Raw genomic sequence first — 12,119 nt, forward strand, 5'->3', positions numbered from 1 at the left:
AGTCCTTACACTTACAGTCCCCTCCCCTTTCACTCCTGACAGCGGTGCGCATGCTCAGCCCCTCCACTTACATTACCCCCCCACATCCTCTGTTGCCTGAGGTGCGCATGCTCTCTGCTCGCGCGCCGCCGCGCCCTCCCACCTGCCCCAATAGTGCGCATGCTCGCTCCCGCCCCCGTGCGGTCGTGAGCGCGCCGGCCTGGGGAGTCACGTGGCGCAGGCGGCAAAAGGCTATTAGACGGTCGGGCGTCCATTTTGAGGGAGAGACTCTTCTGGAAGGTGGGCGCATGTGGTGGTTCCGTGTGTGATCCGGGTGGTGAGAGGCTTCAGGAACGTCGCCATCCCACCCCTCATTCCTTTTCAGGGATACCCTGCCGGTTTCCGACCCCGACACCCGCCGCCTCGGCTCGCTCCCGGCCTCGCCGCCGCCGTCGTTTCCCGCCGACCAGGGCCCAGCGCGCCTTATCAGGCCTCGGCGGCCCCGCCCGACCGCGGGCCTCTTTCATCTCCTCTCTTCCCGCTGCGGTAAATCTCCTCGGCTCCCTCCCTCCGGCTCCTCAAGGCCATCCCCGGAGTCACATAGACAAAGGAGGGAAGTGGTGGTTCCGCGGCCTACATACACACCGGCGGCGGGTTTCCCGCGCAGCTTCGGCGCCTCCTCCCCTATTCCTCCTTCCCTTTCTTGGTGCGCGGTGTGCGTGCGTGTGGGGGGTGGGGTGGAGAGGGCTCGGAGTCGGTGTGAAGGTTCAGGCCGGCGGCGAATCTTTGTTACCGGGGTTTGGGGGGAGAGGGAAGCGCGGGTTGCGCTCCATATCGGCCGCTGCCTCACCGTCTCTGCTCTCTTTCTCGCTCTCCCTCCGGCAGCTACGAACCATGGGCGAACAGGGAGAACCTCAAGTTCAGTTCAAGGTAAGGGATGTTTTTCCCCTCCAGCTCTCCAAATCAGGTCTCTGGTACCCCACATGTCCCCACATCCTGTCCCGGCACCCGGTGATCTCCCCACGTCCGGGCATCATCCTGTCCCCGGCCGCCGGTGCCCGATAACTGAATTACGGTAATACATAATAGTTAAATTAGTGCAATGATAAAAATATTGAGGTATTATACATGGGTTTACGTTATTGACTTGATATTTTGTGTTCTGTAGGATGTATCAGAATCAGGTTTGATATCACCGGCTGTGAAGTTTGTTAACTTTGTGGCAGCAGTACACTATAATATATAATAGGAAAAAGGAAATTAGTTCTATATATATATATATATATATATAATAGTTCAAAAATAAAAACGGTGGTAGTACTTAATTATTGAGCTAATGGGTTCATATTGAGGTAATATTTTGTGTTGTTTGAGATATATCATTCAGTTTTATAATCACTGGCATTTGTTAGGAAATTTGTTATGCAACAGTACATAATAACTAAATTAGTTTTTTATGTAGTTAAATAGTGCAAAAAGAACCAAAAATAGTAGTGTTTCGTGGGTTCAATGCCCATTCAGAGGATGGCAGAGGGAAAGAAGCTGTTCCTTAGTTGTTAAATGTGTGCCTTCATCCTCATGGCACCAATGAGAAGAGGGCGCGGAATGTCCTGGGTATTTTTAATTATGGATGTTGTCCAATGTCTCTAAGAGCATTTTCTGTAGATCTTTTATTTAAATCAATAATCACCTTAACAGTATCCATAATCTATCAGATGAATACTATATCTTATTATTGGATTGAAAAAAGGGTTAAAATATGTGGGGATAAGTTGGATTTTAATGAAGCATTTTGTTCAGTCATAGAATAAAAATTTAATATTACTGGCATATGGCCTGAAATTTGTTTTGTCAGCAGTACATGGTGGTGCAAAATATTACTATGCATTACAATAAGTATGTAAAATAGTGCACAAGTAGAAAAACTGAGGTAGTGTTTATTAAATAGTTAAATTAGTACAAAAACAGGAAAGGAAAAAATTGTGTTCTTTGGTTCAATGTCCATTCAGAAATCGATGGCAGAGGGGGAGGTGTTCCTGAATTGTTGAATGTGTGCTGTACCACCTCCCTGAATGCAGCAATGACAAGAGGGTGGGGGAAGTCAGGGCCGACGAGTCGTATCTTGTTCATAGTCTGTGCTGTGACTACGTGCTTATAGATACATCCCTGGTAATGTCAGCTGCTGGGTGACTGAGCCCCTCGGTGTTTTTCAGATTCTGTAATTTATAAATTCTTTGGCTTCTGATCTTATTGAGAGAAATTGAGCTGTGGCATGAGTGTGTCTGCAGTGTTTGATCAGTTCCTCCCTCCCCCTCCACCAAGCTCACACCATCTGAAAGTTGCTGAAGATTGGGTCAGTAATTAAATTAACTAGTCAAGTAGAATACACTAACCAGGTTGGTATGACATTTTTAAAACTTTGCAGTAAGCTATTTATGACAATCAAGAAGTGAGCTAATGGAGAAATTGAATAAAATGACCTTCCAGAAACAGTAATGAGAGTTCTTTTGACAATTGTGAATATACTTGACTCTAGATTTGGCCTCATTTATTCCAGAATGATGTCAGTCGTGTTAATTAGGAAGAGGAACACTTCCTGGTTAACAAGTGTAGTCAGAGCAAATTTGCTCTGTAGGTGGAGACTGGTCTGTTCTTTTAATATTATTTAATTCTGTCACTTTCCTCCAGCTTGTACTTGTCGGAGATGGTGGCACTGGTAAAACAACTTTTGTGAAGCGCCATTTGACTGGTGAATTTGAAAAGAAGTATGTAGGTACGTATATTGACAATACTGTTCAATTTTTTTTATACCCAAACTAATTCACAGCTAGTCTGGCAGACCTGTGTCCATTTCCATGCCTTTAACCCTTTCTCAGGGCATGCAAGTTTTTCACTTTCTTGTAATTAAGTTTTTTCCCTTAAAGCTGATTCACTGCCCTTCTGGGGAAGCACTCTACATCAGTTTCCTGCAGTTTTTAATGTCCTAAATTCTGTCCTTTTGACCGACTGGAACAAGTGACAAGACCATTTACTCACTCGGTCCTGCTGACCTCTTCACTGATTTGAACATGTAGCCATGTTACTGCTGCTCTGACAATCACATAAGCTCCTCAAAAGCTGCTCTTGGTACCATTCTGATAAATTTAACGCCTTCACATCAGTAGTGTGCCAATGTGATTTGCTTTACAGATCACTCGAGTGCTGTACAGTTCTCAGTCCCTGGATAATTCTTTTTGGCAGTATTCTCAATTGATTACTTCAAAGAGTTAAACAGATGTATTATTTAGTTTGTGCTGCTTTTTATTCTGAATAATAGCAGATTTCATCAACATTGTCGCTATACCAATCTACGCTGTCCAGAAACTGGATGTCATTCTAGCTGTTTAATGCATATTACATAAAAACAAGAGGGTATATAATGGAGCAAAAATTAGTGGGAAGTTAGAGGATTAGGAAGCTTTTAAAATCGAACAGAAGGAGACTAAAAACCCCATAACAAGAGAACAGATGAAATATGAAGGTATGTTAGCCAATAATATCAGAGATTGTTTTTTAGATTATAAAAAGTAAAAGATGAGAGTGGATACTTGACCACTGGAAACTGATGCTGGAGCGGTAGTAATGACAGACTGAAGTATTTTCTGTCAGTCTGCTGGAAGTTGAGCAGAATGTCAGAAATGAGTATCAGGGCAAAAGTGAGTCTAGTTGCTATTACTAAGGAGAAGGTGCTTGGGAAGATGAAAGGTAGATAAGTCACCTGGATCAGATGGACTAACTTGTGAGTTCTGAAAGGTAGTGACCATTAGTAAGGATCTGTCAACAATCACTAGTTTCTGGAATGATACCTGAGGACTGGAAAGTTGCGGATATTACTCCAGCTCACAAGAAGGGAGTGAGGCAGAAGAATGAAAATTATAGGTCAGTTAGCCCGACTTCAGTGGTTGGAAAGATGGTAGAGTCCATTTATCAAGGATGGGGTTTGGGGTACTTGGAAGCATATGATAAATAGACAAAGTAAGCATAGTTTAATTAAGGGAAAACTTTGCCTGATGAATCGGTTGGCATTTTGAGGTAAAACAAGACAGGCTAGACAAAAAAGAGCCAGTGGATTTTCAGAAGGCTTTTGACAAGATGCTGCTCATGACTCTTTAACAAGGTGAGAGCCAATGGTATTACAAGATAGATAAATAGTATGGATGGAAGATTCACTGCCTGTCAGGAGACAGAGTGGGAATAAAGTGTGCCTCTTCTGGTTGGCTGCTGGTGACTAGTGTTGCACAAGGGTTAGCGTGCTTATTTTGGTCCCCTTAAAAGAAAAAGCAGCTGCTGTTGGAGAAGGTTCAGAGAAGGTTTTTGAGTGATCCCAAGAATGACAAGGTTAAAATGTAAGGACTGTTTGGCTCTGGGCCTGTACTTGCTGCCGTTTAGAAGAACGATTGGTGGGGGGGGGGGGGTCCTTATTGAAAACCTACATATTGAAAAGTGCTCAATAGAATGGATGTTTCCTATACTGGGATATCTAGGACTAGAGGGCACAGCCTCAGAATAGAGAGACATCTATTTAGAATGGTTATGAGAATTACGTGCGACTGGAGGCTGGGTAATGGGGATATTTAAAGTGGAGATTGATAGGTTCTTGATTAGTCAGGGCATCAAAAGTTAAGAGGACAATAAGGTTGAGAGGGGTAAGAAATTAGCCATGATGAAATGGCAGAGCCAACTTGATAGGCTGGCCTAATTCTGCCTCTGTCTTGTTTTATGCATTGAATTCTCTGCAAAGTCAAGCCAAGAATTGTTAGTTGAAAGCCCCAGATGCTCATCACATAATTGTAGGAGTGTGATGTTTATCTCCTTGTGATTTTGGAGTAATATTGTGCTTTTTGCTTTGCAGCAACTTTGGGAGTTGAAGTTCACCCATTAATATTCCATACCAACAGAGGAGCTATCAGATTCAATGTGTGGGATACTGCTGGTCAAGAGAAATTTGGCGGTCTCCGGGATGGTTATTATATTCAAGGTAAGAGTTCACATGATGCAGCTCCTGACAGCCATAGTTTTGAGTATCTTAGGTTCTTACTCCCTGTTTCTTTTAACAGCTCAGTGTGCCATTATCATGTTTGATGTAACCTCACGGGTGACATACAAGAATGTGCCTAACTGGCATCGAGATCTGGTGCGTGTGTGTGAAAACATCCCCATCGTGCTGTGTGGCAATAAAGTTGACATTAAAGACAGAAAAGTGAAGGCAAAGTCTATTGTCTTCCACAGAAAGAAGAACCTCCAGGTATACTATCCTCCTGATTTTTACTCTCGTTGGAGTTTTGTTGTCTGTGTATTACTGAATGTTTTAATGTTCCAACATCTATTCATCAGACATCTTTAAATTTTGAGTGGGCACTTTGATTTGGAAAAGATTTGATTCTAAAACTTCTCACTTGAACAATGTTTTTGCCATATCTCCAGATAGACTATAACATTTTATTGATATACAGCATGGAGCAGGCCCTTTGAACCATGCTGCCCACAACTCACCTAATAAATCCTAGCCTAATCACAGGACAGTAAGTGGTCTGTGGAAGGAAACCCATGTGGTCACGGGAAGAATGTACAAACTCCTTCCAGGCAGCAGCGGGGCATGATCCCTGGTAGCTGTTGTGCTAACCACTATGCTGGCCATTAGAACATGGCTGTTGAGACTAAATTTTGGAAAAGCTGCTGTTTTGTGGATCTATTGAGGAATGATTGTGGGTTCATAAAGATGAAGTTGGTAAATTTTAAAATTGATTGTTTTTAGTTTGCTTTTACAGGCGTAATAGGGGAGAAAATTGGTTGTGATATACTCAAGGTTCGGTTGCAGTCAGGTGCAAGCTTGGGGGTGGAGGGTTGGGTAGGAGTACATAGAACATAGAATAGTACAGCACAGTACAGGCTCTTCGGCCCACATTGTTGTGCTGACCCTCAAACCCTGCCTCCCATATAAGCCCCCACCTTAAATATAGAAGATACAAGCTGAGTCATAGATAAGTACAGTTCAGAAACAGATTCTCAGCCCATGCCGGACATTTGAACTGCCTACTCCCATGGACCTGCATCTTGACCATAGTCCTCCATATGCTTCCCATCCATGTACTTAGCCAAGGTTCTCTTAAAAGTTGAAATCGAGCTTGCATGCACCACTTGTGCTAGCAGCTTGTTCCACACTCTCACCACTCTCTGAGTGAAAAACTTTCCCTTCATGTTCCCATTGGCCCTTTGTTTTGAAAGTTGGATATTGACATTTGTCATCTTGCTCTAATTTGTTTTGCAAATTGACATCAATTTGGGGGAAACATTTCAAAGTTAAAAGCTTATGTTCTGAGGCTTTTCAGTGCAGAGCATTTGCTTGGCAAAACCTATGGTTGTGGCTTTACTCAGAAGTGCAGCATATGTGGTTGGATGGCCTACAACTTGGAAGGTTGGTCTGCAGTTACTTAGAATTGACCACTGATTTGAATTTTGTCTGACCAGAACCAAACCACTGCTGTTATTGAAGCTATTGAATGCTGTTGGGAGTTGGTAGGTTCTTGTGGGATTCAGAAGGGTTTTTGTCATAGTTTTCGGTATTATCCAGTTTGGGCATCAGGACTAAAAGTTCCAGGAAACTGAGAAATAGTTGGAATTTGCTGTCAGGTGGGAGGTAGGGAGATGATTTTGTGGAAAAATTGGGGGTAGACTTTTCAAATGTGATTGTGTATCAGTTTTTAGTTGATCTGTTTTTAATTTGGGTTAATATTACTGTTGCTCATTGGTGAAGTTTATCAGAAAGGAATGGTGCATTGCAGTTGGAGGCTGTTCATCCCATTTTGAAGGTGGGGAGCTCTGCTCTCTGCACACTGATATTTGCTTGCTTCCCTGCAGTACTATGACATTTCTGCCAAAAGTAACTACAACTTTGAGAAGCCGTTCCTGTGGCTTGCCAGGAAGCTCATTGGAGATCCCAACTTGGAGTTCGTTGCTATGCCAGCCTTGGCACCACCAGAGGTTCAGATGGACCCGGCACTAGCTGCACAATATGAAGAGGATCTCAAGGTACAGTATCTCTATCCTGAACAACTTTAATGTTTGTGGCTTACAGTACATCTGGCCTTTAAATGCCTGCAGGAAAACAATCCTGAAGTAGTATATGGTAACATCTGAACCCTTTGATAATACTTTTACCTTGAGTTTGACAATGAGCTGAGATAGAACCTCAGTGCACCACTATGAAATGCCTTGCAGCAATTGAGCTAATATGCCAAGGCACATATCATGGTGTACACCTTGGCATATTAGCTTGCTGTAAGGCATTTCATAGTGGTGCAGAAATTATCCCTAACACTTGGGGATAATTTAAAATATTAGCCAAAAATATTTGTGGTTTGAAAGTAGAATCTGTTTATTGGTTTCTCAATAAACTGTTGAAGCACTTGGATAATCTTGATTGATGATCTTGGATTGATATTCTGGAGTAAAAACGCCAATTTGATGGTCTCTGAATTTCTTGATGTTTGTATCAGGTTTTACTGATTCAGGTTGATCCTAATCAGTATAAACTTACAAAATTAAACTGCAGAAGTACTGGGATTTGTAATGTTTTGAAATCTACAAAATCTTGAAACAAAAAAATCCACATCCAATTTACAGTGTACTTGGATGTTTAAAAAATTGGATGTGATTAATGGCTGGCTGAATTCCTTTTGGAATAGGGCTACTTGGGGTTTTCTTTCCTATGTCTGAATGCAACCAGTGTCTAGTGAAATGCATTCTTCTACAATGTCTGCTTTTGTTTTTCATGCACCAGATTGCTCAAGACACTGCGTTACCAGATGAGGATGATGACCTGTGAATTGGTGGCTGGGGTCAAACACAGCAGCCTAGTTTTATAGGCAGCTGTCCTGTGATGCGGTGTTTGCCAGTTAATTAGAACAGCTTAAGTGCTTATAATCTTTAGGAGGCTAAAGGAGTTGAAATTGGAAGAGAATGCTGTGCGTATGACCATATTCTTCACAATTAGATCTGTGTACTTGATACTAAAACTGTTGATAAACTGCAACATTTGAGTGTATGCATAATTTAATTTATGATACTGGTAAAATCACGATACATCGTTACAAGTTGTATGTTAATGTCATTCCTACTTTTTTGTTAACCTTTTTTGTTTAGATCATACAGTTGTGATCTTAATAAAGTTGTATTCCAAATGACTCCATGAATTGTGGCATTAAAGTGCTCGGCATTACTTCCAACGTTCCGTGTTTTTAACCTGTATTTAATCTGCCAACCTTAGTGATGCTTGCAAGGTTACTTTTCTAGTAGTGAAAGGAATTCACATGGAGGGTAACCTTTGTCATTAGTGGCTATAGTAACCAACCAATCCAGTACATATTGACTTAAACTGTTGAGGTTTTAGTTTTTCCAGCAATTTCTCAAGTAATAATTCCTCACTGCAGTTTTGAAATGGTCGATGCTGAAAAATATACAGCCAATAGCAATTGCTGGAGTTTTGTTTATTTTAGAAATACAGTGCAGAATAGGCCCTTCCAGATGTTTAAGCTCTGTTGTAAGCACCCCACCGATGTAACCCTATTACTCCTTTGCCCAACTCATCTGTGTTGCTGAAAGGGCTAGTCTCATCAGTTCATGGTGCTCTAACCTTCTCCTGTACAGTCGGCCCTCTATCCGTGGATTCAACCAATCATGGATCTGGATTGGAAAAGAAAACACGGAGGTTCTCTCTCCAGCACTCGTCATTTGAGTATTGTTCGCCTCGCGTCTCATTCGGTCGCTACTTGTGTTATGTGCACCCTTTGTTTCTGTGGAAAAAATGGCTCCTAAAAAGCAATTAAGTGGTCAAAGCAATTCCTCAAAGGCTAAGAGGGAGAGTAAAGTACAGTGATCTAGAGATGATTAAAGTATTACTCGTTTGAGCATTGTTAGTCTTGCATCCTGTTTGCTACTTGAGTGGGGGGAGGGAGTTTAAGGCTGGTAAGGGATGACTGGCTAGCTATGTAGAGCGCTACAGCCTCAGAACTTAAAGATCACGGGAGAATTGGCATCGGCTGATGCTGAGGCAGCATCAGCGTTCCTAGAAGAGCTACGATGGCTGCGTCTGTACTGAGCATGTACAGACCTTTTTCTTCATTCCCTAAACAATACAGTGTAACAACTATTTACATCGCATTTACATTGTATTGGGTATTATAAGTAATCTAGAGATGATTTAAAGTATATGAGCGTAGGCTATATGCAAATACGCCATTTTATATATGGGACTTGAGCATCTGCGGAATTTGGTATCCATAGGGGTTCCTGGAACCAAACCTCCACTACGGAGGGCCAACTGTACCTGCTTTTCAATGTTTAGATATACAGCACAAAATATACTGGACCACCCAACAACCTACCAATTTAACTAGTCTAATTGGGACAATTTACAATAATCAGTGTACCTAATAACCTGTAGGTCTTTGGACTATGGGAGGAAATGAACACACAAAGGAAACCGACGTATTTCAGAATTATGTTTAATATGACGGGCATATGTCTTGAAATTTGTGGGGTAGCAGTATTTTGCAATAAATAATTAATTTTTTCTAATAATATATTAAACAGTTAAATAGGTAGTGAGGTAGTGTTCATTGTCCATTCAGAAATGGGAGTGGGGAAAAAGCTGTTTATTGTGATCAGTCTCCTGTACCTCCTTCCTGATAATTGTAATGAGAACATGGTGATGGTGTACTTGATGGATGCTGAGGCATCGCTCCTTGTCTTGGATACTATGGAAACTATATATACTGTGACATACCAGACTCCCAAGAAATAGCTATTGTGCCTTAGTAGCTGCATTGTTGGGTTGGGCCCAGGATAGATTCTTAGATATTGACCATTGGCGGAACATAGGGATGTCTTAGAGGTGATGCCAGAATTGAACTCTGAACTCTGCCATCCTAAGCTGTCATAGTATCGCATTAATGGCTGCACTCCATGATACCCCATAGGTGAAGGGGTCAGAATCTGAGTTTCAGACATGGATCTTCAGGCAGGGGTCAAATGGGTTTGATAATGTTTATTTTGGAGGGAATTGGAAGTGCAGTGGTTGGCTTCTTTATAGCTGGGAGGGTAATTAGTGCTGCTGCTGCAAAGACAAATTTCATGACACATGCTGGTCGTATTAAACCTGATTCTGAAACGTGTGCTGTTTCCTCCTATAGTCAGGAGTAGAATACCAAAAAAGTAACCAGGATATGGGATACAATGGAGATAGATAGGGCAATAGGATAGTGGTAGGGGATTTCAATATGCTGATGAGGGAAAATCATGTTGGAGCTGGATCCCAAGAATAAATTTGTAGACTATCTATAAGATAGGTTTTTAGAGCATCCTGTGGATGAGCACACTAGGGAACAGCTGTTCTGAATTGGGTGTTCTGTATTGAATCAGATTTGATTAAGGGAGCCTTTGATTGTATTTATCCTGCAGTTAAGGAGAAGATCTAATCAGGTGTATCAGTATTACAGTGGAGTAAAAGGAGAGAGGAGCTGGCCAAAGTTGATTTGGAAGGGGCCACTAGCAAAGATGACGGCAGAACAGAAATGGCTGGAGTTTCTGGAAGAAATTCAGAAGGTTGGAGGATAGATAAATCCCCAAAAAAGTAGTTTTCTAAGGGCAGGATGATAGCCGTGGCTGATGAGGGAAGTCAAAGACAGCATAAGAGCAAAAGAGAGGGCATATAATGTTGCAAAAAACAGGGAAGTTAGAGGATTGGGAGGCTTTTAAAAACCAACGGAAGGCAACTAAAGCCTTAAGGAGGAGAGAGAAGGTAAAATATGAAGGTAAGCTAGACAATAATATCAGAGGATACCAAAGGTATTTTGAAATGTATTAATAGTAAAAGGCAAGGGTGGATATCAAACTGCTGGAAAATGATGGTGGAGAGGTAGTTAACTCGGATAATGAAATGGTTGTGTGTCGGTATTCATTATGGAAGTCATCAGCAGTATGCCAGAAATTAGTGCTGGGGCAGAAAGTGAGTGCTTTTGCTATTTATTACTAAAGAGAAGGCACTTGGGTTTGGATGGGAGAATGGGCAAAGAAGTACCAGATAGAATATAATGTATGGGTTGTCTACATTGTAGAAAGAATCAAAGTGTAGTATTTGGTGTCAATGTAGCATAGAACAGTATTGCACAGAAACGGCCCCGTTGGCCCATAATAATGTGCTGAACCAATTAAATTACTAATCAATGGTTCAAAGGTTTATGTAATATCAAAGCATGTATGCATATACAACTCTGAAATTTGTCTTCTCCAGATAGCCACAAAACAAATCATGAAAGTTCTGAGAGGAGCATCAAACCCATCTCACCCCCTTCACACAAAAGAACAGCATCCTGATCAACAGCCCCCCAAAACCCCCTCCTATGGCATAAGATGGAACAGGAACATCACCCCCAAAATAACCCCTCCCCCACACAAATACTAACAGAACATCAACCCCCAAACACCCTCCTCTCGTACAACAAAACAGAAAAGGAACGAGCGATTAAAAAAAAGTACAGAATATAATGCATGATATCATCCTCTGACATTCATTGAAAGAGACACCACATGAGTGTAGAGGCCTGCCACAGTGATCCACACAGCGATAGGCTGCTCATAGAAACCTCCAGCAGCAATCAAAAAGAAGATAGTTGGCGCTGAAGTCGTGCTTGCTATCCACATTCATCTTGATGTTTCACTTCTTTGACGCTTTAACTGGTGAAATGGAGTATTGGCCCGTGTTCACTTCCCGGAATCTTGGAGACAGCAAAGAGCTGGCTACTTAAACATCTCCAAAGTGTAAATCGCAGGCTCTTAGAGTCCCATAAACACATTTAAAGTGGAAAAACAGACATAAGAGAAGTTCGATGGCTCCATTTAATATCAGAGAATGTATACAGTATACAACCTGAAATTCTTACTCTTCACAGACATCCATGAAAACAGAAGAGTACCACAAAGAATGAATGATAGTAAATATTAGAGCCCTAAAGTCCACTCTCTGTCCTCCCATGCGCAAGCAGCAGCAAAGCATCAACCCTCCCCTGCCCCACCTCCACTTATTCCAGCAGAAAGCACAAGGA

General features: G+C 41.9%; 1 protein-coding gene across 1 annotated transcript; it reads left to right on the top strand.

The window, feature by feature from the left end:
* Positions 1 to 167: 167 nt before the first annotated feature.
* On the top strand, positions 168 to 8,201 carry ran (RAN, member RAS oncogene family). The gene is made up of 7 exons (XM_063074055.1): positions 168 to 279; positions 865 to 909; positions 2,668 to 2,752; positions 4,871 to 4,996; positions 5,076 to 5,263; positions 6,877 to 7,047; positions 7,799 to 8,201. Exons 2-7 carry the CDS (start codon positions 874 to 876, stop codon positions 7,841 to 7,843), a joined length of 651 nt encoding a protein of 216 aa, XP_062930125.1. The 5' UTR covers positions 168 to 279; positions 865 to 873; the 3' UTR covers positions 7,844 to 8,201.
* The last annotated feature ends 3,918 nt before the right edge of the window (positions 8,202 to 12,119 follow it).

Source organism: Mobula hypostoma, chromosome 21 (assembly GCF_963921235.1).
Source record: "Mobula hypostoma chromosome 21, sMobHyp1.1, whole genome shotgun sequence".
In the NCBI taxonomy this organism is placed as follows: Eukaryota; Metazoa; Chordata; class Chondrichthyes; order Myliobatiformes; family Myliobatidae; genus Mobula; species Mobula hypostoma.

What these genes read in the sequence shown, in the direction of transcription:
- ran (XM_063074055.1), top strand. Translation starts at nt 874, where the DNA reads ATGGGCGAACAGGGAGAACCTCAAGTTCAGTTCAAG. An exon ending in AACCTCAAGTTCAGTTCAAG is followed by an intron (nt 910 to 2,667) that starts GTAAGGGATGTT and finishes ACTTTCCTCCAG; the next exon opens with CTTGTACTTGTCGGAGATGG. An exon ending in AATATGAAGAGGATCTCAAG is followed by an intron (nt 7,048 to 7,798) that starts GTACAGTATCTC and finishes TTCATGCACCAG; the next exon opens with ATTGCTCAAGACACTGCGTT.